The sequence below is a fragment of the Petromyzon marinus genome, chromosome 24 (assembly GCF_048934315.1).
Source record: "Petromyzon marinus isolate PM22_M1 ecotype Great Lakes invasive population chromosome 24, UKy_Petmar_22M1.pri1.0, whole genome shotgun sequence".
In the NCBI taxonomy this organism is placed as follows: domain Eukaryota; kingdom Metazoa; phylum Chordata; class Hyperoartia; order Petromyzontiformes; family Petromyzontidae; genus Petromyzon; species Petromyzon marinus.
The window spans coordinates 846445-871731 of NC_133690.1; the positions used below are offsets into that span (position 1 = coordinate 846445).

At 48.8% G+C, this 25287-nt stretch overlaps 2 protein-coding genes and 1 long non-coding RNA gene across 5 annotated transcripts in view; all 3 read left to right on the plus strand.

The window, feature by feature from the left end:
* The first annotated feature begins 259 nt into the window (after positions 1-259).
* LOC116945462 (uncharacterized) lies at positions 260-2266 on the plus strand. The gene is made up of 2 exons (XM_032959771.2): positions 260-1109; positions 1282-2266. Exons 1-2 carry the CDS (start codon positions 924-926, stop codon positions 1783-1785), a joined length of 690 nt encoding a protein of 229 aa, XP_032815662.2. The 5' UTR covers positions 260-923; the 3' UTR covers positions 1786-2266.
* A 5531-nt stretch (positions 2267-7797) lies between these two features.
* On the plus strand, positions 7798-10580 carry LOC142928859 (uncharacterized). The gene is made up of 2 exons (XR_012945169.1): positions 7798-9029; positions 10150-10580. It is a non-coding gene; the product is annotated as an uncharacterized LOC142928859 (long non-coding RNA).
* Positions 10581-14042: 3462 nt separating this feature from the next.
* RNF141 (ring finger protein 141) overlaps positions 14043-25287 on the plus strand; it is a 45857-nt gene continuing 34612 nt past the window's right edge. For all 3 annotated transcript variants that reach the window (XM_032959773.2, XM_032959774.2, XM_032959775.2), the window contains exon 1: positions 14043-14197. The gene's annotated coding sequence lies outside the window, so the exon portion shown is untranslated. The remainder of the gene's footprint in view (positions 14198-25287) is intronic.

The window sequence follows — 25287 nt, forward strand, 5'->3', positions numbered from 1 at the left end:
TAATTTATTATCTTATGTGCTATACGTAGCGCAATCACGGGACATAGTGCTGAGCATAGCGCACGTTCACGAGTGATTATTGACAATAATTACCCACAAGAGCTGAGTCTATGTACGAGTGGCCCAGAACAGGTTCACATGTTACCACTGCAGAACGTGACCGGGAATCGAACTAGGGTCACCTGCATTGAATCACGCCTAAGAGACGTACAGACTCCTCCGATCTCCCACGTGACACTCAACAAAGACGCAGAACGGCTGCAATGCGCCTCGTTGTGGCGGCGTGTGCTGACGCCGCGCGTGACATGAAAGCGAGCAGCGGACGTGGCGATGGCCACACTTCTGACGCCCTCGTCACGTTGAGCAGTCGCGGGCAATGGACAGCCCCCGGCACCCTCCACCTCCGCTCCAACACCCCCACACCCGTGCGCCTCATCCACGTTTTCGCGAACAGCCGACAAATCGCGCCCGAGCGCCCCCCCCTCCCTGCACCACATCAAGTAACTTTACAGCTCCGAGGTCCCCTCTGACAGTGCTCAGCACCCCTTCTCGTCCCCCACTCGCTGTGACCCCCCCCCCATCCTCGAGACGCTCATTTAGGCGGCCGCCGCGCCTCTCCCAGCGCCACATTCCCCGCCGCTCCGTCACCGAGTCGACACTGGAGCGCGCTGGTCGCTCCGCGCCGTGCGATCCCTGCGTCTCGGCACCACGCGACCCCTAGGCGACTGACACCGCTCAGAGTGCCGGACTCAACCGCGGCATCCATCGCAGGACCAGCAGGAGGGAGGAGGGCGCTGCTTGTTAGCCGAAGCTCTCCTCCGCTCGCTCACTCTACGCGCGCTCCGACGCCCCCCCCAACCCCGAAACGCGACTCCGCTGGGGAGAACCGAACGTGGAGACGAAGAGGAAGACGCTCGCGTCCAATGAATGCCGCCGCCGTCTTCCCGTGGGACCTGCTGGGCCCGAGTCCGGTCGGTGTGGAGCCATTGCGGGCGGCCGCTCTGCGACTCGCGCCGCGACCGCCGCCTCCAGACGGCGGTAGCGGCGCGAGTCCCGCAGCCTTCCCACGCCACGTGGGGCCGCAGAGAGGACGAGGGGAGAAGCGCAAGGTGAGGGCAGTCCCGTGCATCCACTCGATCAAGAGTATTGTTACACAATACACAATTGCAAACCAAGCTCACTCACACGTGCATCGAGCGCTCACTTAAACGTGCGCATCGTGCAGTGGTAACGTGAACATCGTGAAGCGCCAATAGTTGACAGTCATGGTGTTCTGTGCAGCTGCGAAAGGCCCTGGTGGAGAAGGACAGACGGCACCGCATGAACGAGAGCTTCCACGAGCTCAAGCAGCTCATGCTGCGTCTCTGCGACGGCGGGGCGGAAGCAGCAACAAAGAAGCAGCAGCAGCAGGCGCAGGCGTGCGCCTCACAGCAGCAGCAGGACCGCAGGCTGGAGAAGGCGGATGTCCTGGAAGGAGCCGTCGCTTTCATCCGCTCGTCCATCCTGGCTGTGCAGGATCGCGGCCTGGATGCGCTCACAGTGCAGCCACAGCAGCCAGGCGTAGCCGCTCTCCAGCAGCAGCTGGAGGCAGCTACGAAGCCTCCTGGCGCAGCGCGGACACGCGTCCCAACGCCGGCCTCGTCCCCGGCCTCCCCGGACCTCGCTACCGAGCAGGTGGCGCGCGGGCCCCACGGATGCGAGCAGCAGCGGCAGCGGCACGGGAGAGGAGGAGCCGTGAAGGTGCTGAAGGCGGAGCTGGGAGTCGGCGTGTGGAGGCCATGGTGACGCTGTGGTCGAGGCAGGCCTTGACTGAGGCGTGCGTAATGGGTGCGCATCATCACGACTATGACTACTACAATACTACTACAGTACTACTAGTTGTACTACTACTACAAGTAGTACAACTACTCGTGGTGGCTTCACGACGGCCTCGCCGTGCGCGCGATGCGAGTCCCTGCAGGGCACGCGGTGCCCGTGTCGCATTTCTCTTTCACTTCATCTATGAAACGTCTGTAACTTCTTAAGTTCAAGTTTTACTTCATATCCACAACTTACGTTAAACTATTCCATATATCATCAATATATAATATCTGTTAAATCACTCTCCTAAATATCTGTAATTTCCCCATATCTGTTGGTACTGTTATCTGCTGCCCATTAGCCTTTATTTATTTTTGATAATTTATATTGAATATTTTATTTTTGAGAGCTTGTATGACAGCATGCCTTTTAATAAAATTTTATAGTCTGCAAAATATAGGCATAATGGTATGTCAAATGCATTTGTCCTTTAACATATTGCTGGATAGTACGCCCATGAAAAAAGGTCTGCATGGGTGCGCTCAATATTATTCGATGTTCTGTTTCCCATTGACCTTAATACGAACCAACTGTGTGCGTGTTCTTTACAACAATTTTATCTCCCTTTTTATAGAATTATTAAGGAATCATTCCATGATTTAGGTATTGCTTTTCTGTGTAAACATTTAGTGAGCAGGTCTGCAACTTTGTTCCAAACACTGGTCCTGTGTATTTGCTGATGCCTGTGGTTAAAACGCCCGGTCCACGACCTTCCCCTCGTGTCTCGCGACATGGGGCAGAGTTTTCTTCTTCAGTTGTGGGCATCTGGAACTTCCTGCTCTTCATGTGAAACACGATACCATTCCTAGGACATACAAACGTCTTTAATGTCGAGATATGCATACAATTCCTCCCAAAATATTGATATATCGATATCATGTGGAGGAAGATGAACTAGTTAGACACATCTTCTTAGGTTCTTTCGGTAAAGTCACGTAGAATGAGAATAAAATAATAAATTGATCAAATAAAATAACGCAATAATATTCTCTCTTACCGAAAGAACCAAAGAAGATGAATCCTTGCAGTCACGAAAGCTTTAAATCGATAGTTAGACACATGCTAAGCACAAGGCTGAGTACACATACGGACAATACAGTAATGAGAAAATAATTCAGAAAATATCCCAATAATTATTTACAACATCATGGCAGTATGAGCATGCATGCAGCTACAATGTGTTTCGTGATGACGCCAGTGTGGAGTGTGCGGGTTCACACGAGGTGGGAGTTCGGCTGGACGGCTCTCAGAACGTGGGTGCCCATGGCGAGCTTCGGTCTGGAATGCCGCCTAAATGTCATGGCAGTTGATTTGAAGTTCTCCAAATCGCACGGGCATCGTCGAGTTAGGAAATTATCGAATGGCAATAGTTACGCGACACACCTGAGCATGCGGAACAAGACGTTAGGACAGTGGCCCATTGACAAATCAGAAGCCAGAGGGTGGAGTTAACGCGCAGCAGATGAGCAAGCGGTGTCAGAATGGGGCTGCAGTGATGCGGGTTGATGCGCCAAACTCCAAGAGCGGGACCAAAGAGCCCGAGGAGGAAAATTAAACACTCAACGCTGTAATTTGCTATGATATGTGGATGAGGGTCAACGAATATGTAACTTTAAGGACCGTAAACTCTGGTAAGAAATTAGTTATACAAGTGAGCATTTAGCTGGAACTGAAATCTAAAATGCGTGCGTAGCCTGTGCCAGGCGCGATGCGTCCCCTCTGGTAGTCGGGACGCCGCCACACCAAGCAGCTGGAGATGAGAAATTATTTTTCTAATAAAAAAAATACTTTTCTGCAAATTGTTTTGTTTAACAAAAATATATGATTCTTCCAACGTGAATTATCTAATGATAACATTTTAAGTTGTTCATATTAGAGATTGCTCCAACACAGTCTGATTTGTGCCTCGAGGAGATCTCGGGGCAGCTGCGGGGGTGTGAGATATATCCTTTCTTTCGTTGCAATTAACTTCACATTATAGCCACGCCATTTGAGACCCATTCAGGGTGGTGAAAAAGGCGCCCACGGCTTTAATGACTATGTTACAACGCGAGGTTGTGCTGTGCAAATATAGCAGGTCACAGTACACTATCTAGGCTTTTGGCACTGACAAAGAGATTGTGTAGTGTGGACTTGAGGGTCATGGGGACAGCATTTTAGTGCTTTGTTGTTTTGTTTCGTATTGTTTATGAATGCCTACCATTGGTAGAAAGAAAGTTACGTCACTTTCACGGAAAGGCCAATAACATGACGAGGTTTTTCGTAATGAGAACACCATCTTTTCAGAGGTTACTCAACAGCCCCACCTAGTGGAAATGTCACGAGCCGCCACTGATGCAGGGGATCCCTTGATTCGTTACACATCCCACTGTTGACTCGTTACACATCCCACTGTTGACTCGTTACACACCCCATTGTTGACTCGTTACACATCCCACTACTGACTCGTTACACATCCCACTGTTGACTCGTTACACATCCCACTGTTGACTCGTTACACATCCCACTGTTGACTCGTTACACATCCCACTGTTGACTCGTTACACATCCCACTGTTGACTCGTTACACATCCCACTGTTGACTCGTTACACATCCCACTGTTGACTCGTTACACATCCCACTGTTGACTCGTTACACATCCCACTGTTGACCCGTTACAGATCCCACTGGTGACTCGTTACACATCCCACTGTTGACTCGTTACACATCCCACTGTTGACTCGTTACACATCCCACTGTTGACTCGTTACACATCCCACTGTTGACTCGTTACACATCCCACTGTTGACTCGTTACACATCCCACTGTTGACTCGTTACACATCCCACTGTTGACTCGTTACACATCCCACTGTTGACTCGTTACACATCCCACTGTTGACTCGTTACACATCCCACTGTTGACCCGTTACACATCCCATTGTTGACCCGTTACACATCCCACTGTTGACTCGTTACACATCCCACTGTTGACTCGTTACACATCCCACTGTTGACTCGTTACACATCCCACTGGTAACTCGTTACACATCCCACTGTTGACTCGTTTACCATGTAACGGTGGCCAGGTCTATCCAACTACTCTAATTCCTGCTCTCGCTTTTTCCATTAACTTGACACTTAGACTCCAAAATCGAAATAAAAACCCCCGAAATATCACGAAAGGAAACGACAAGTGAAGAGTAAAATCTTCAGCAATGAGGAACCTGGCCTTCGGACCCCAAGCCGCTGCTGCACTGCACAAGCAGAGTACCCCTTCCCATCTGTGCGATGTTGCCAAATCGCGAATAGTCGAAGGTCGCGGAAGTAAAATCCACAAATGAAGAGGTTTGACTGTAATCCCTAAGAACGCCACTCGCTTGCGCTTCTCGTCGTGTCTCTTATCCGCAAAAAAATAAACAAAAGTATCTCTTGATGCTACGTTGGCAGTGGTGCACAAGCACAACTAATAAGGCCATTAAACGCAATATTTTCGTCAATAATACCGTAAATAAAACAGAAATAATATATAATAGGCGACGTTTCTACAAAGAACAGACATTGCCTAAAACATCGCCTATTTATGCTTTCTCTTCATGCCAGTGTTAATGACGAATATTTTAGTGTCTATCCCCCATTCGCCACTTCCTTCCACTCCATCCCCCACTCTCCCCTCCACTCGCCCCTCCCCTCTATCCCCCACTCTCCACTCGACCCTCCCCTCTATCCCCCACTCGCCCCTCCCCTCTATCCCCCACGCGCCCCTCCCCTCTCTTAATAATTATTGGGAAAAAAACATCTATTTTTCAACGCTTTTACTTAACTTGATTCCTCTGTTTATCGTGGTCAAATCTTGTAATCAAAATTTCGTCCACTTCCCATTGTCCAATCACTTCCACATTTGCACACGTACTCAGATCCGGTGACAATGCATGTCTGTATCAAAATCGGCATCAATTAATCAATTAATTCGCTACTTTAAAGCAATTTTTATTTTGTATGGACGCATTATTTATATATATTTGTGTAGGTCAAAAAACGCCGCGGTCCCTAAACGGTGGAATCGGCTCGCACAAAAAGCAGGCGCAATTGACGTACTTCTCGACCGTGAGTTAAACGAAGTTGTTCATAATAAAACCGTTTAAAAAAAACTTTTTGTTAAAGGAGTTTATTTTCAACTGTTTTATTTAACTTGAAAGCTGTGTCGTGCTCAAATCTTGTAATCTACATTTCGTCCACTTCCCGTTGTCCAAACAATCCCGAATTTTGCACACGTACTCAGTTCCGGTGACAATGCATGCCTGTTTCAAAATCGGCATCAATTTATCAATTAATGGGCTCCTTTAAAGCAATTAAGATTTAGTATGGACACATTATTTATATATATTTCTGTAGGTCAAAAACGCCGCGGTCTCTATACTCTCGAATCGTCTCGCCCAAGAAGCAGGCGCCACGTGCCTCAGGCAGATTCATTTATAAAAACAGGTCCCTGCAGGGTGGGCTGGTAGGAACATTGGAATTTTGCGCAATTTTATGACATTGTTACGTAAAATTGTGCAAATTGAGAGCGTCTTCCCACCTTTTTTTTTAGAGCGTCTTCCCACCTTTTTGCCCTCAAAATCGTTGAGGGTTCTTCGGACAAATTAACCTCTGTAGAGGAATGGAATGGTGAAATCCTTATTCCTACCACTATAAGAGATATCAAGTCTCTGCGCTGTCTATTGCTGATTTTACACCCAACAGCACGAGATTTCACTTCGTTAAAGTATTGAAAGGGGACGGACGGACACATTAATCTATTGCAGGCTGGTACACTCAGTTTACAACTTCCTTCCTACCAGTATAATCCATTAAATCAGGCAAGCGTTGTTGTGGCAGCAGGCGCCGTATCATTGACGTACGTCTCGACGGTGAGTTAAACGAAATTGTGAATTCTTTTTTTTATTAAACTTCATTCCTCTGTATGTCGTCGTCAAATCTTGTAGTAAAAATGTCGTCCTGTTCCCCTTGTCCAATCGAGTTATTAAACTTCATTTCTCTGTCTGCCGTGGTCTAATCTTGTAATCAAAATGACGTCCAGTTCCCGTTGTCCAATCGATCCCAACTTTAGCGCACATACTCAGATCCAGACACAATGCATGCCTGAATCAAAATCGGCATCAATTAATCAATTACTTGCCTCGTTTAAAGCAAATTATATTTTGTATGCAAGCCCCTTCATCTGTAAACTTGATTTAGACTCTCCACAGCCACCTCTTCATCTGTAAACATGATTTAGACCCTCATCGTCCGCTCCTTCATCTGTAAACTTGATTTAGACTCTCATCAGCTGCCTCTTCATCTGTAAACTTGATTTAAACTCTCATTTAAACTCTCAACAGCCGTCCCTTTATCTGTAAATTTGATTTAGACTCTCATCAGCTGCTCCTTTATCTGTAAACTTTATTTAGACTCTCATCAGCCGCCCCTTTATCTCTAAACTTGATTTAGACTCTCCACAGCCACCTCTTCATCTGTAAACATGATTTAGACCCTCATCGTCCGCTCCTTCATCTGTAAACTTGATTTAGACTCTCATCAGCTGCCTCTTCATCTGTAAACTTGATTTAAACTCTCAACAGCCGTCCCTTTATCTGTAAATTTGATTTAGACTCTCATCAGCTGCTCCTTTATCTGTAAACTTTATTTAGACTCTCATCAGCCGCCCCTTTATCTCTAAACTTGATTTAGACGCTCATCAGCCGTCTTTTCATCTGTAAACGTGATTTAGAGTCTTATTAGCCGCTCCGTTATCTTTCAAATTGATTTCGACTCTCATCAGCCGCCTCTTCATCTGGAAACTTGATTTAGACTCATCAGCTGCCCCTTTCTCTGTAAACTTGATTTAGACTCATCAGCCGCCTTTTCATCTGTAAACGTGATTTAGACTCACCAGCCGCCCCTTCATCTGTAAACTTGATTTACATTCAAATGAGTACATGGTGCAGTGTGTAAACATCGCCACTCAGGGAGACAAAGGCGTCGGGCATGCTGCTGGCCACCCAACCCCTCGTGTGATGTACCGGTCTTCATAGGTGCTACTCGCTAACAGCACTTGCCCCAAAAGTTTGGTAAGTGTATTCGCGGGATATTTGCTTTTGTAAATAGGGCCGAATGGGTTGTTTACAACAGGTAAACATAGGTGGGTGTAAACAACAACAGCAGAAACGTCAGATAATCCATCGCACGGCCGTGAGACACTCGACGTTGTGAGAAACCGTGATGCGTATGCTTCACTTGTGTTGAACCCATGCTGCTGATAAGCAGCGCGTTCCCAGACAGCCGTGTGGCTGGCAGTGCCACGGTGGTGATATGTTAACTCCCTCGCTTGGTATACAGGAGGTCGTGGGATCAATCTCGACCCTGATGCCTGCATGCTGTATATTTTGGAGTTTGCATGTTCTCACCGTGGTCGCGTGGCTGCTCCACGTCTCTGGAATAATATTGCCACAAGATTAGATCTACATTCTCTACCATCAACCAATCACTTGGAATCACTCCTTTTCAGTGAATTCCTGCCTAGCTGCCACTTTAAATAACTAGACGATATGTGGACATCGTGCCGGCCCTAGCGGGGCACGGTGTGCAATGTACTCGCATCGCGGACATCACGTATGTAGCGACATTGTGCATGCCACTGTGTAATGCCGGCTCTAGCGAGGCACAGCGTGCAATGCTCATTGCGGACACCCCCTAGGTGGGTGTAGTACCAGCCCTAGAGGGGGCTTGGTGAGCGCTGGGATAGCGCAGTGGCACCATGCGTGGCGCGCAGTGCTGACTCCTACAGGAGGGAGTGTGAGAGTGTCAGCCATGGAATGAGGTTACCCTAGACCATGGCACTCTGGTTGAACCTGGAAGGCACGTGACCAGTGAGATCTACACAGGGGCCCCAGGTGGGGGCTTGGGAGTGGTCACGTGTCAGGGTGAGATCCTACGTGAAGGGTCGAGAAAAGCCAATAGGTTTCTCGAAGGTGGTCGTGGCCAAGGGGGGGCCAGCCACGACCAAGGAGCATAAAAACCGGGGACGACACAGGGACCGGGGTTCAGCGTTGCTGTCGCCATCTGAAGATCTACGTTCTACGTCCAAGAAGAAGTCACCAACACGTGGACGAGGACCCAAGTTAGGGTCCTGACCGTTGAAGCTACTCCCAGTAAGTAGCGTAGTTAGCCTGGTAAGTTCACCACCATAGGTTATCTGGTAAAGGGGCAGTAACCTCTTCGTGTTATGTGTTGGTGTTAATAATTATGTGTTGCCTCCAAGAAGTACGTCTGCAACTCAGTTGAATCCACTACACCTGCAAGTAACCTTTTTGTCTTGCGCGTTGTCTGCACTACTACTTTTTTATGCTGCTGTGTTTTGCTCGGTGTATGTCTTTGTTGGTGATGGCACATTTATATTTTCGAGATATCTGTAAATTTCATTCGAGATTTGATGTGTTTCTTGGCAAATTTTTGTGTTTTACCCCTGGCACTTGTTACGACCAGTCTTGCACTTTTTAAATGTATTACTTGGCTGAAAACTTTTAAAAGATAAATTTTATATTTAAAATTATATAACTATTATATAACTTCTTTTTTATTTATTCATTTGTATTATAAATTTATTTTTCTCTTATGTCTGTCACAGACACGGTGTGGGGTTTTTTTATTGATGAAACCCGACTTAAGAGCTTCATAGCTCACAGATTACTTCAAAATGAACTGAACTAAAACTGCGTGGATTTTTCTCCGTTTTTTCCGTCTACATTTAGAGCCAACATCACGCGTTTAGAGTATTTGGCTGCTATACATTTCCACATGATGATAAACCACTTCGTTGAGCTATCTTTTGTGGCCAGGTCGCATCTGAACAGGAGCTATATTAGCTCAGTGGGCCTGACCTGGTAAAATAAAAATAGTTATTGTAATCTCCATATATATAAAAGGCAAAGTTGTGAATGTGTGTCTGTTCAAAATGTTTAGCGTACTTCCCGACATGCAACAAACTGGAAATTTGCCATGTGGATACTTTCCAGACTGTACACCATGCAAAAATGATAAAAATACACTTTAGTTTTTTTTTTGGGGGGGGAGAGCTCAATAATGTGCATTTTTTGTACGGCAAGTGAGCTGTGACGTCAAATGTGTCATGTGACCCGCGCATGTGGAAGCGTAACGCATTGTAGTGTAGTGGTGAGTGCGCCGCGCTACGAACCCGGTGACCCGAGTTCGATTCCCGCTCACGGCCACCACCGGTGACGATTATTTCAACCGCTTCTGGGTCTCCCCTAGGTCGCCTCAGCATCAAACGAGCAACTGCTGTGCTGTGTGAACATCGCCACTGGGGGGACAAAGGCGGCCGGGTGTGGTGCTGGCCACCCACCCCCTCGTGTGTCGTGCCGGCCTTCATAGGTGCTCGCTAACAGCACTTGCACCCTACAGTCTCACAGGCTACACGGGGGGATTTTTGTCTTTATCCTGTGGGGGGGGGGGGGGGGGCAGCGACTGCGTAGCGATTCGCGCGCCACGCTACGAACCCGGCGACCCAAGTTCGAGGAAGGGCCTTTACTGTTGATGCCCCCAGGGTCTGGAATGCTATTGCGAATAAACTGCAACTTGAATCGCTACCAATGAGATCTTCTCTCAAAACTGCTTTAGAGGAGTTGTATACCCCTAGCTGCCACTGCTATTTATTGGCGTAAAATAAAATGTTTCGCTCCGGATGACGCTGCAAAGGATTACCTGTATTTTGATTTAGCGTGCTGATCTTAAAGGTGCATTGAAAAATTTGATACTCCGACTGATGCTTCTGTTGTTGTTGAGTAACTCATGCAGCCAGCTATGGCTATATGATTTGGTGTTACATGTTATTTATGTACAGTGAGGGAAAAAAGTATTTGATCCCCTGCTGATTTTGTACGTTTGCCCACTGACAAAGAAATGATCAGTCTATAATTTTAATGGTAGGTTTATTTGAACAGTGAGAGACAGAATAACAACAACAAAATCCAGAAAAACGCATGTCAAAAATGGTATAAATTGATTTGCATTTTAATGAGGGAAATAAGTATTTGACCCCTCTGCAAACATGACTTAGTACTTGGTGGCAAAACCCTTTTTGGCAATCTCAGAGGTTAGACGTTACTTGTAGTTGGCCACCAGATTTGCACACATCTCAGGAGGGATTTTGTCCCACTAATCTTTGCAGATCTTCTCCAAATCATTCAGGTTTCGAGGCTGACGTTTGGCAACTCGAACCTTCAGCTCCCTCCACAGATTTTCTATGGGATTAAGGTCTGGAGACTGGCTAGGCCACTCCAGGACCTTAATGTGCTTCTTCTTGAGCCACTCCTTTGTTCCCTTGGCCGTGTGTTTTGGGTCATTGTCATGCTGGAATACCCATCCACGACCCATTTTCAATGCCCTGGCTGAGGGAAGGAGGTTCTCACCCAAGATTTGACGGTACATGGCCCCGTCCATCGTCCCTTTGATGCGGTCAAGTTGTCCTGTCCCCTTAGCAGAAAAACACCCCCAGAGCATAATGTTTCCACCTCCATGTTTGACGATGGGGATGGTGTTCTTGGGGTCATAGGCAGCATTCCTCCTTCTCCAAACACGGGAGTTGAGTTGATGCCAAAGAGCTCCATTTTGGTCTCATCTGACCACAACACTTTCACCCAGTTGTCCTTTGAATCATTCAGATGTTTATTGGCAAACTTCAGACGGGCATGTATATGTGCTTTCTTGAGCAGGGGGACCTTCGCGGGCGCTGCAGGATTTCTGTCCTTCATGGCGTAGTGTGTTACCAATTGTTTTCTTGGTGACTATGGTCCCAGCTGCCTTGAGATCATTGACAAGATCCTCCCGTGTAGTTCTGGGCTGATTCCTCACCGTTCTTATGATCATTGCAACTCCACGAGGTGAGATCTTGCATGGAGCCCCAGGCCGAGGGAGATTGACAGTTCTTTTTTGTTTCTTCCATTTGCGAATAATCGCACCAACTGTTGTCACCTTCTCACCAAGCTGCTTGGCAATGGTCTTGTAGCCCATTCCAGCCTTGTGTAGGTCTACAATCTTGTCCCTGACATCCTTGGAGAGCACTTTGGTCTTGGCCATGGCGGAGAGTTTGGAATTTTGATTGATTGCTTCTGTGGACAGGTGTCTTTTATACAGCTAACAAGCTGAGATTAGGAGCACTCCCTTTAAGAGTGTGCTCCTAATCTCAGCTCGTTACCCGTGTAGTGACATAGAACGTCACTACTGTGTAGGCCCGTACGAGGACTGAGGGCCCCAAGGGGGTGCCTGGGGAGTCACGTGGTGGAGCACCCGGACCTTCCCAGAGGTGGGGGAAGGGAGGCGTGGCCTGGGCGGAGCGCGCCACGCCAGAGCGGTTATAAGCGGGGTGTGAAGGCAGAGCGGGGCTGTTCAACCCCGAAGTGAAGACGACATCATCGATCCTCAAGTCCCGGGTCATTGTCTGGGACCAGGCAGCCCGTTGCCTGCCTGGGTCACGCTGTATAGTGTTCCAGAGTGTTAGTGAGTTGAAGGTGGTCACCACCTTATGTACAGTGTTATATTACCGTTCTAATAAAGTGTTGCCTCCAAGCTGTGTGTGTGCACCTAATTCGAACACACTACACCTGTATAAAAGACACCTGGGAGCTAGAAATCTTTCTGAGTGAGAGGGGGTCAAATACTTATTTCCCTCATTAAAATGCAAATAAATTTATAACATTTTTGACATGCGTTTTTCTGGATTTTTTTGTTATTCTGTCTCTCACTGTTCAAATAAACCTACCATTAAAATTATAGACTGATCATTTCTTTGTCAGTGGGCAACCGTACAAAATCAGCAGGGGATCAAATACTTTTTTCCCTCACTAGTTTATTGTAAAAATTCGGTCACAGTCCCTGTAATCACTGTTACGTTGCAATTATGGCTTTATTTTTTGGTGATTTCGAAAAGTTTTTTGGTTTGGACATGTTTGTTTTGTTGTAGTACGGATGTAGAGACGTAAATGATGACTCGGAGGCAAATCTTCATGTAGGGGCTTGCGCCAGTTGTTTTAAGGACTTTCTTTATACACGACTCCGTGTACTGCACGCTCACTGCCTACACTCCACACCCCAGGGGAAGGGTACTGGGGAAGTCCCTAGCACACCCCCAGGCGACTCTAGCCTGGTGCTAATTTCCCCCTACCCCGGGGTCCCATCGCTCCCCCAGGGGAAGGGTACTGGGGAAGTCCCTAGCACACCCCCAGGCTACTCTAGCCTGGTGCTAATTTTCCCCTACCCCGGGGTCCCATCGCTCCCCCAGGGGAAGGGTACTGGGGAGGTCCCTAGCACACCCCCAGGCTACTCTAGCCTGGTGCTGATTTCCCCCTACCCCGGGGTCCCATCGCTCCCCCAGGGGAAGGGTACTGGGGAAGTCCCTAGCACACGCCCAGGCTACTCTAGCCTGGTGCTAATTCCCCCCTACCCTGGGTCCCAACTTCACACGTTCCTGGCTCCCTGCAACGACCTCGAACACGTCACGGGTCCCAACCTAAATATCCCAGGGGGACATGATGTCACCGTCCCGCCCCCTGTCCATGACGTCACCATATGTGACATCGTACCGGAGGGCGAGCGTGACATGACGTCACTAACTACTATACACGGAGTTAGACTGATGGCCTTAATCTAAGTTTTCTTGTGGTTGTTGTTTGACTTGCATCCCACTGGGATTTTTTGCACACAGCGTTGGTGTACGGTGCATTTTTCAGGAATATTTTGCTGTTTTTTTTAATGCATTTTCTGTTTGCACAGTCACATTAAGATGTTTTTCTTGTTCGTGTTTTTGTTTGTTGTGGTTGCACCCGATTCAAGAGCCGAATTGCTCACAGGGCTATACCATAATAAATAAACTGACACTGAAAAGTGATTCCCGCTCACGGCCACCACCGGTGACGATTATTTGAACCGGTCCTGGGCCTCCCCTAGGTCGACTCAGCCTGAAACGAGTAACTGGTGTGGTGTGTGAACATCGCCACTGGGGAGACAAAGGCGGTCGCCCGTGGTGAATCCAAGTCCCGGGCGAAGCCGGGTAGTACAGATAGTTTTAAGTATAAACAAAATTTACGATGACGTCATATCACCGTTTGCGCCGCTGGTTATATGACGTTCGCTCCACGCGGCTCGTTAGATGACGACACTGCCCATGCAGCTGGTTACATGACGTCATTGCCCATGCCGCTGGTTACCTGACGTCACTGCTTTGCGACCCACGGCTCCGCGAGACTCAAGGCGGGGAGAGTTCCGTGGATCTGCGCTGCTCCATCGACACCGATGTCATCCCCAGGCGAGTACAGCGCTGGTACAGTGAGTACAGCGCTGGTGCTGTGAGTACAGCGCTGGTACAGTGAGAACAGCGCTGGTACAGTGAGTACAGCGCTGGTACAGTGAGAGAACAGCGCTGGTACAGTGAGTACAGCGCTGGTACAGTGAGAGAACAGCGCTGGTGCAGTGAGAGAACAGCGCTGGTACAGTGAGAGTACAGCGCTGGTACAGTGAGAGAACAGCGCTGGTACAGTGAGTACAGCGCTGGTACAGTGAGAGAACAGCGCTGGTACAGTGAGTACAGCGCTGGTGCTGTTAGAGTACAGCGCTGGTACAGTGAGTACAGCGCTGGTACAGTGAGAGTACAGCGCTGGTACAGTGAGAGAACAGCGCTGGTACAGTGAGAGAACAGCGCTGGTACAGTGAGTGTACAGTGCTGGTACAGTGAGAACAGCGCTGGTACAGTGAGAGAACAGCGCTGGTACAGTGAGAGAACAGCGCTGGTACAGTGAGAGAACAGCGCTGGTACAGTGAGTACAGCGCTGGTGCTGTGAGAGAACAGCGCTGGTGCTGTGAGAGAACAGCGCTGGTACAGTGAGTGTACAGCGCTGGTACAGTGAGAGTACAGCGCTGGTACAGTGAGAGTACAGCGCTGGTACAGTGAGAGAACAGCGCTGGTACAGTGAGAGAACAGCGCTGGTACAGTGAGTGTACAGCGCTAGTACAGTGAGAGAACAGTGCTGGTACAGTGCGAACAGCGCTGGTACAGTGAGTGTACAGCGCTGGTACAGTGAGAGAACAGCGCTGGTACAGTGAGAACAGCGCTGGTACAGTGAGAGAACAGCGCTGGTACAGTGAGAACAGCGCTGGTACAGTGAGAACAGCGCTGGTATAGTGAGAGAACAGTGCTGGTACAGTGAGAACAGCGCTGGTACAGTGAGTACAGCGCTGGTGCTGTGAGAGAACAGCGCTGGTACAGTGAGAGAACAGCGCTGTTACAGTGAGTACAGCGCTGTACTCACTGTACCAGCGCTGGTGCAGTGAGGCCCTGGTAAATTTTCGCAGAAGGGAGCGATGTCGTTGCTCTATGAAGTCCCGACTGAGTAATCTGTATGTACATTTATAGCTTTAACACGTAAAACCTCAATAATCAACTTTGTTTTGTGCCCTGCACACAAAACACAACCACATCAACACGTAAGCTGCAGTTCCTGCACACAACACAGTTCATTGCAGGTATTTTTTTTATGTCATACTGGCAGGAAGTACGTGGCTGTGACTGGGGGAAAACTATATTTCAATACTTGTCTTCTCTTAAAATACATAACATATACATACACAAATACGCATCTGTTGTGACAGCCCGGCGTTCCGCTTGTCCATTTGTCCGTTAACAAACTTATAAGAGGCTTGCAGACGTCCTTAATAAAAAAAAAATAGAAAGTGGGGGGTAAATAGTTGATCAAAAAGGTTTCCAAAAATTGTCAACCCCCCACTCTCAAAAAAAAATTTTCCCCCCCTCTCCCAGCCAATTTTTATTTTGTAGTCATATATACCTACACACCCTACATACAATAGTCAGTCGTATATAGTGACTTTATAGTAGTGTAGTGTCGTGTAGAATCATACGTTGATCCAAGTCACCTGCTTACACTTTATTACTCTTTCTCTCACCAGTTGTAGGCGTTCCTATCTGTCTATATGGTCACTTTGTTAACCAACTTTCCAGATCTACTTTACACCTCGCTGACCTGCCTGCGGTAGCTGTTCCTCTCAGCAGCTCCGCATTCACAGCTCCGCAGGCAGACAGCAGCTCACACAGGGCTTACACACAGCAGCGCGCACACAGAGGTCTCGCTCACACATGCCTTGCACACAGCAGCGCTCACACAGAGCTTGCACACAGCAGCGCTCACCCAGGGCTTGCACACAGCAGCGCTCACACAGAGCTTGCACACAGCAGCGCTCACACAGAGCTTGCACACAGCAGCGCTCACACAGGGCTTGCACACAGCAGCGCTCACACAGAGCTTGCACACAGCAGCGCTCACACAGAGCTTGCACACAGCAGCGCTCACACAGGGCTTGCACACAGCAGCGCTCACACAGAGCTTGCACACAGCAGCGCTCACACAGAGCTTGCACACAGCAGCGCTCACACAGGGCTTTCACACAGCAGCGCTCACACAGAGCTTGCACACAGCAGCGCTCACACAGAGCTTGCACACAGCAGCACTCACACAGAGCTTGCACACAGAGGCCTCGCTCAGACAAAGCTTGCACACAGTAGCGCTCACACAGAGCTTGCACACCGCAGCGCTCACACAGAGCTTGCACACCGCAGCGCTCACACAGAGCTTGCACACAGCAGCGCTCACACAGAGGCTTCGCTCACACAGAAGCTTCGCTCACACAGATCTTGCACACAGCTGCTATCCCTCTGCGCCGCTGCCCTCGCCTACGTTCTCTCAGACCCACTCACTCGTCCGATCCGGGTGGGGGGATCAACCATCACCCGCCCGTCGACTCATGAGGGTTGAGGTCTGTCCCTGGATTGAGCGGCAGTGGCGAGATGTATTTACCTTGGTCCCAGAACCCGAACTCCCGCTTCGCTCTCACACACAGGCTGGCGCCTATCAGGCCATCAATCACTCCTTATCGCATGTCTCCTAGGCAACACCTCCGGTGCCAGTGTACGACCCCGGACCGACCCCATCTGCAACCGAATCGCCCCGTTAAAGAGGTGGCGGTTTGCACGTGCAACCTTACGTTGCACACGCGCACCTGCCTGCCCTCGGTTACCCTCGGGCAGCAGTGCGCACCGCATATTTTACCACACTATATCGTCCCCCCCCCACGAATAAAAACGCAGCCTTCCCGGCTCTAATATACATCCCTCGCGCGCACGCAACGTGACAACCCCTAACACAACTCTATAGTGACCAGGGACCGACCCCAAACTACAAGACAATCATAAGCAGTAACCATGAACAATAACAAGGGAATGGGGAAATAGCGAAAAACGACACGCCGTGAACGGGTGTGTGCAGCAGGCCCATCCCTGCGGGTAGAGACGGGTCCGCTTGAGTGTGATGAGTGGTCTGATGAGGGAGTCCGCAACGCTCTGTCCGTGGTCCTTAGGTCCTCCGGCCCTGCAGGCGGTACAGAACATTCCTCCTGATGGTCTGTTACTTTAGGCATGGTGGTTGTCGTACCAGATGCATCAGACACCGGCCGGCAGGGATGTGGGGATGAATCGACCGGACCGGACGGACGGAACGTATGTTTTTAACCGCGAAGGATGCACAAACCAAAACCGCCGGCCCAAACGGATATGCACACACTGTGGCCGCCGAACCTCAGTGACCTCGACGGGCCCGTGTCAGGGACGGTACAGTTTCGGAGACGTGCCCACAGGCACCTGGGGGCAATGTAGCCAAGCCCTGTCCCCCACTTGCCACGGTATTCCGGGCCCTTCATGACCCTTCAGCCGCTCGTTTACAGGTCTGTCTGTGGGCCGAGTTGACCGTAGCGGCTTCACGGACCAACTGCAGCTGCTCCAGTGTTTTCAACATGGGGTCAGGTACTGCTGAACTTTTCCGCGGGGGGCTCAGTCCCAACTGAATTTACACAGGGGGTTCGGGCTCCCTCCCATACATCAAATAAAATGGTGAGCACCCCGTGTCTGTAAGCCGCAAGTACCCCCGGGATGTGCAGATCCCAATCCGACTGTCCCTCAGTCACTTGCTGGCATAGCATAGCGGTGAGGGTTCTATGCAACCGCTCAACCATCCCATCAGTCTGTGGATGATACGGTGAGGTGCGTATTTTCCGCGTACCCAAGGAATCGCACACCTGGAGCAATTTGGAGGAGATATTCCTACCTTGATCTGTGAGCAGTTGCTCCGCGGCCCCCTTATCCAGAACATTGCCGTTCACAAAGGTGTCGGCTATAGACGCAGCTGACTGGTCAGCCAAGGGCCATGCCACAGGCCAATGAGTCAGATATTCGACCCCCACGAGGAGGTATTTGTGCCCTCTCCGGGAGACCGGGAAGACACCCAAAATGTCCAGGGCAACCAATTAATTCACCTGTGACACAACAATAGACTGCAGCGGAATCTGCTATTTTCCGACGCGCACAATCGACACAACTTTTAATCAGAAGGAAGACATCACTCTCCATTCTGGGCCAGTAAAAGTCCTTTTTCAACGTCGCCAACGTTTTATGCATACCAAAATGCATTAACTTTTCATGTACAGCCTTTGTAAGTTTGCCCCTAAGGACCCTGGGTATGATCAGAGCATATCGCTGGGACTCCCCCTCCCACCGCATGAGGATTCCCTCCCGCAGCACGATGGAAGGGCGACCTGCAGGACCCGGGCCCCGTGAAGCACGCCGGTGCAACGTCAACAACGAAGCATCATCAAACTGCAGCTTTGCCCACGTCTCGTGGTCGAGATTTATAATAGAATCATGTGGCGACTCAGCGCCCGTATCCTGCGTTGTCCCTGCTTCCGCGAGCACCATGGGCGCCTCCCCTTGTGGGGGCTTACATCTCGATGCCCCTGAAGCACACGTGCATGCGGCATGGGGCGGCAGCCGGGACAAGGCGTCAGCGCTGACGTGCCGGGTGCCCTTCCTGTGCACCACCATGAATGAGAATCCCTGGAGGATCTCGAACCATCGGAACAACTGGCCAGATGGCTGGTCAATGCGCAGGGAATACTGGAGGGCCGCATGGTCCGCGTGGGCTACAAAGTCTCGTTCGTACAAATAAGGACGATAGAGCTGAATAAAGTGGCCCATGGCCAGTAGCTCTCTGCGCGTGACGCAATAGCGCTGCTCGGCAGGAGACAGGACTCGATTCTCTCTGTTCCCTTGATAAGCTGGGAAAGGACCGCCCCGATGCCCATGTCGCTGGCATCGGTATCCAAAACGAAGGGTTTAGTGAAATCGGGGTACGCGAGCGGGGCGGGGGGGGTGGGCGGCGGCATCGGCAAGGGGCAGGCAGAGCGGAGGGCGAAGAAGGAATCCTCTTCAGCCCTATCCCACCGAAATCTCTGGCCCTTGGCCGTAAGGGCGTGGAGCAGTTTAGCAATGGTGGCAAAGTATTTAATGAATCGCCAGTAGTAAGTAGCGAATCCAATGAAACTGTGGATGTCTGCTACTGATTTAGGCGCCTGCCACGTGCGCACACAGTCTTTTCTGGATCCGTGGCGACACCGGCCGCACTAACTACATGCCCCAAGTACTTAACCGACCTCTGAAGCAAATGGCATTTCTGTGGCTTGAATTTAAATTTGGCCGCACGCACTCTCTCGAAGACCGAGCACAATCGCTGCAAATGTTCATCAAAGGTTTTGCTAAAGACAATGACGTCATCCAAATATATGAGGCAAGAATCTCATTACAACCCTGTTAGGACCAACGCCATTAACCGCTGAAAGGTGGCCGGCACTGAATTCAATCCCATCGCAAGGCAATTCAAGTGATAAAGACCTTGGGGCGTACAAAAAGCGGTCTTTGGTTTTGACTCGTCGTCGAGGGGCAATTGCCAAAATCAACAAATCGAGCGTCGAAAAGAATTGCGCGCCCGACAATTCATCGAGCAAGTCGTCCATACAGGGCAGAGGGTACGCATCCGCGACCGATATTTAATTTAATTTGTGAAAGTCAACGCAAAGTCTCAAATTTCCCCACGGGCTGTTCGATGGAACAATAATGTTTGCTGCTAGCATCTCGTCAACAGCCAGGCGCACCTGTTCCTTCTCCACGGAGCTGAACCTATGCGAATTAATTCGAATTGGGGGTGCATCACCCGTATTAATGTGATGGAGGAGGAAAGTGTGCCCAATATACGTCTCCAAGGCGACACCTCTGGTGCCAGCGTATGACCCCGGACCAACCCCGTCTGCAACTGAATCTCCCCTTAAAGAGGTGGCGGTTTGCACGTGGAACCTTTCGTTGCACACGCGCACCTGCCTGCCCTCCGTTGCTCTAGGGCAGCAGTGCACGCCACATTTTACCACACTACATCAGTGTAGTGTTCTTCATGGAGGCACACACTGGAGTTGGAGGCAATACATTTATTTCAACATCCCAACAGGGGAACTATAACGTACACTGCTTCTACTGCTATGTGTTAGCTAGACCGTTATCTATGTGGACAGCGGGTTAACTACACAAAATGGTCAGTCGCCCTACATGCTGCCTGACCCACGATGCCGAGCAAAGACCGAAGACTTAGCACCCAGGGTTGATTTCACAGACGAGCTCCGATCACTGTCGGGGCTTCCCCTTTATCCCGTTCAATGTTTCCTCGCCCCGCCCTCAGCCCTGCCCTCTTCTCGATCTTGCCAGAAGGCTCCTGTCTCGTATCACATGCCCCTCGGGGTCCCCCTTCGGGTCCCCTTGCTACACCGTGCCGGTCAGTTGCCCTCTCTGGTTCACACAGGCCACACGTCCACAACTGCTCACCTCCAACTCTCACCATAACCATCCCCCAGGGTCCGTTTCCATGGCAACCGGAGCTTGCACACAGCAATTGGCGCCATCCACCAAAGTGACTCAACTCAGTCACCACACTAACATCATAATGACACCATTTAAGTCACTACAGTAGTATCCACTGACCCTACAGTAGTATTTACTGACACTACAGTAGTGCTTTTGACTGTAGTGGTATCTACTGACTATAGTTGGATCTGTTTAACATGTAGGCTATAGTAGCATCTACCGACTCTACAGTAGTAGGTCCCTACATTTTTATTTAAAACTTTTGTGACTGCAGGAATTCATATGCTTTGGTTCTTTCGGTCACAGATAGAAAACAAAATAAAAAATATTAAAAAACCAAAAACTCACGACGTTTCGATTGCAACACAAGCGGTCGTCATCAGGCAGAGAGAAAAGGGGGGCAAGCCCCCAACTGCAACTGTTTATAAAGGCTTGAAATGGGCGTAGCCCAAGTGTCAGAAGGAGTGGGGTCAAGTGCTGCGGGGCAGCATGAATGGACGAGCCAAAGCTCTGAGTGGGCGGGGCACAAGAGCCGTGGAGCCAGCCCTGAGCGTCGAGCTGTGCAGTCCAAGTGTGTAAGCAGCATGGGTGGGGCAGCCAATGCTAATTCAAAGGGGGAGAGAGATGGGGGCAGAGCTAGGGGGAGAGAGAGGGGGTAGAGTTGGGGGGTATTGCACCTAGCTCCACACATCCACACTGCTGACGGAGGTTGACAAGAAATGACAAATCAAGTCTAAACCGAAAGTGGTTGAAGACATCTTTCCAATGGTTGCTGAGTTTATAACCATCTTCTCGGTTGAAATTGTGTCTGTATATGTGGATGGCTTCATGAACGAATCTTTGTTAATAGCCAGTAGGCTTGCAAAGTACCATTGTTTGAGAGAAATCTATTTTGTGTAAGCCAGCCGCATTAAAATAATGATCAGTTACGGCAGAACTATTGGTCCTACCGTGTTTTCAAATCTGCCTTATGTTCACGAACACGGTCCAAGACATGTCGCTTAGTTTCCCCAATGTCACTGCTGCCGCAGATACAGCTTAGTTGGTAGACACCGGGATATTGCATGTCAGGAATCTTGACCTTCACAGATAGGATCAGATCACAATTTTTTTGTACTGTGTTAAATCGGACTTGGATCTTGTGTTTGTTCATGATATTGGAAATCTTTTTGGTTACCCCTGCTATGTATGGCAAGGTGATGGTTTTGATTGTATCTTTATATGGTTCCTTCCTCACGGTGCTGGTGATGGCTTTTCAGACTGTGTAGTCAGAATATCCATTCGACTTGAGAGCTTGGTGTACGTGTTTTGGTTCACTGGTTAGGTGTTCATTGTCGGAAATACATTGAGCTCTATGGTGTACCGTTTTGATGAGGGAATTATTCTGGGATGGATGATGGTGGGATTCAGGTTTTAGGTAGGCATCAGTATGGGTTACTTTCCTGTAGACAGAGTGGCTCATTGAGCCATCTGGTCTCTTTTTGATTAAGATATCCAAGAAAGGTATAATGCCATCCTTTTCTACCTTCATGGTGAATTTTATGGCTGGGTGTATGGAATTGATTTGGTTGAGGAATTGGTTCAGAGCCGGTCGACCATGTGGCCAGATGACAAACGTGTCATCCACGTACCTCTTCCACAAGGATGGGCGTAGAGTGGATGGCGTCCGTCTCAAATTATTCCTTGAAAATGTTGGCTACAACCGGAGATAAGGGAGAACCCATTGGGGTAACTTCAGTTTGTAGAATGTTCCATTCCAGGTGAAGTTTGTATTGTGAGGCAGTGTCTCACCAGGGTCGGTACATCAGTATTCAATCCTTGTTGGACCAAATCTTCAATGATTGCAATAGTATCGGGCACAGGAACTTTGGTGAACAAAGAAACTACATTGAAACTAACGAGCAAATCACCTGGGGACCGTGATATGGCTTTAATTGATGATACTAGGTGAGCTGAGTTCAGTACAGAAGAGGTGGTCTTATCAGTGAATGGCTGCAAGGTCTCAGACAGATATCGGGCCAGTTTGGAGTTGGGTGAGCCAATGGTGGAGACGATGGGACCTTCTTTATGGATTTTTGGTAAGCCATACAGTGAGGGAAATAAGTATTTGATCCCCTGCTGATTTTGTACGTTTGCCCACTGACAAAGAAATTATCAGTCTATAATTTTAATGGTAGGTTTATTTGAACAGTGAGAGACAGAATAACAACAAGAAAATCCAGAAAAACGCATGTCAAAAATGTTATAAATTGATTTGCATTTTAATGAGAGAAATAAGTATTTGACCCCCTCCCAATCAGAAAGATTTCTGGCTCCCAGGTGTCTTTTATACAGGTAACGAGCTGAGATTAGGAGCACACTCTTAAAGGGAGTGCTCATAATCTCAGCTTGTTACCTGTATAAACGACCTGTCCACAGAAGCAATCAATCAATCAGATTCCAAACTCTCCACCATGGCCAAGACCAAAGAGCTCTCCAAGGATGTCAAGGACAAGTTTGTAGACCAACACAAGGCTGGAATGGGCTACAAGATCATTGCCAAGCAGCTTGGTGAGAAGGTGACAACAGTTGGTGCGACTATTCGCAAATGGAAGAAACACAAAAGAACTCTCAATCTCCCTCGGCCTGGGGCTCCATGCAAGATCTCACCTCGTGGAGTTGCAATGATCATGAGAACGGCGAGGAATCAGCCCAGAACTACACGGGAGGATCTTGTCAATGATCTCAAGGCAGCTGGGACCATAGTCACCAAGAAAACAATTGGTAACACACTACGCCGTGAAGGACTGAAATCCTGCAGTGCCCGCAAGGTCCCCCTGCTCAAGAAAGCACATATACATGCCCGTCTGAAGTTTGCCAATTAACATCTGAATGATTCAGAGGACAACTGGGTCAAAGTGTTGTGGTCAGATCAGACCAAAATGTAGCTCATTGGCATCAACTCAACTCGCCGTGTTTGGAGGAGGAGGAATGCTGCCTATGACCCCAAAAACACCATCCCCACCGTCAAACATGGAGGTGGAAACATTATGCTTTGGGGGTGTTTTTCTGCTAAGGGGACAGGACAACTTGACCGCATCAAAGGGAAGATGGAACGGGCCATGTACCGTCAACTCTTGGGTGAGAACCTCCTTCCCTCAGCCAGGGCATTGAAAATGGGTCGTGGATGGGTACTCCAGCATGACAATGACCCAAAACACACGGCAACAAAGGCAACAAAGGAGTGGCTCAAGAATAAGCACATTAAGGTCTTGGAGTGGCCTAGCCAGTCTCCAGACCTTAATCCCATATACAATCTGTGGAGGGAGCTGAAGGTTCGAGTTGCCAAATGTCAGCCTCGAAACCTTAATGACTTGGAGAAGATCTGCAAAGAGGAGTGGGACAAAATTCCTCCGGAGGTGTGTGCAAACCTGTTGGCCAACTACAAGAAACGTCTGACCTCTGTGATTGCCAACAAGGGTTTTGCCACCAAGTACTAAGTCATGTTTTGCAGAGGGGTCAAATACTTATTTCACTCATTAAAATGCAAATCAATTTATAACAATTTTGACATGCGTTTTTTCTGGATTTTGTTGTTATTTTGTCTCTCACCAAATAAATTAACGTACCATTAAAATTATAGACTGATCATTTCTTTGTCAGTGGGAAAATGTAAAAAATCAGCAGGGGATCAAATACTTTTTTCCCTCACTGTATAATCTGGGTGGTCTAGCAGCAGAACGTTTTAAGGAAAACCGTTTGGTCTATTCAATTAATGAAGCTGAATCAGTAATGATACTGTTCGTTTTCGTAACGAGGCTATTGGTGGGATCTTTTTATTTTTTCGTAGCTACCATCATTAAGTAGGTCTTGAATGTTATTGTACAGGGTTTAGTCCATGATGACCATGGCATTGCCCTTGTCGGCTGAAATGATGACGATTCTGTCAACAGCATAATTTTTTGGAGCTAAAATAGCCCTCTCCTGTAGTCAGATAACATCTTGAAAATGTTTTTGCATGTTTGGGTACACTTTTTCCTCCATTTCCTCTTCTTAAGTGCTAAGGATGCTTTTAGACATGGTGATAAGTCCATCTGTGTCGTCAGAAAGAATACTGCAATTTCCAATATCAAGAAGAGCTTCAGAAAAGTGTCCTGCCTCTTGGTCTCCATGGAGATATACGCGCATGTTTGTAGTTAGCTTAAATTTCATCACGTGTCTCCGGAGGAATGATGACTTGATGCAGGCATTTAACTCATCAGCTTTAGTTCATCGAAGTACTACAGGTAAGGTCTGTCAGAAGTCACCAGCCTTGAGAAAAGTTACACTACATATAATCCTGGAATTGTGCCGAAGGTCCTGCAAAGTTCTGTTGACAGCCTCAAATGCTCCTTTGTGGGACATGGTGCATTCATCGCACACTATTAATTCACCATGAACCAGGACTTGTGCAAAATATTGCAAACAGGGGATTCTTGTCAGGATAGATCCAATAGAAGCTTGAACGTGGAATGGGCCGTTCTTCATCCAGTAAGCAGAGTTGCCTCAATTCCTGATGATGCCACAGCCAGAGCAATTTTCTCCCTCTGGTGAAACTTAGCCAGGAGCAGGTT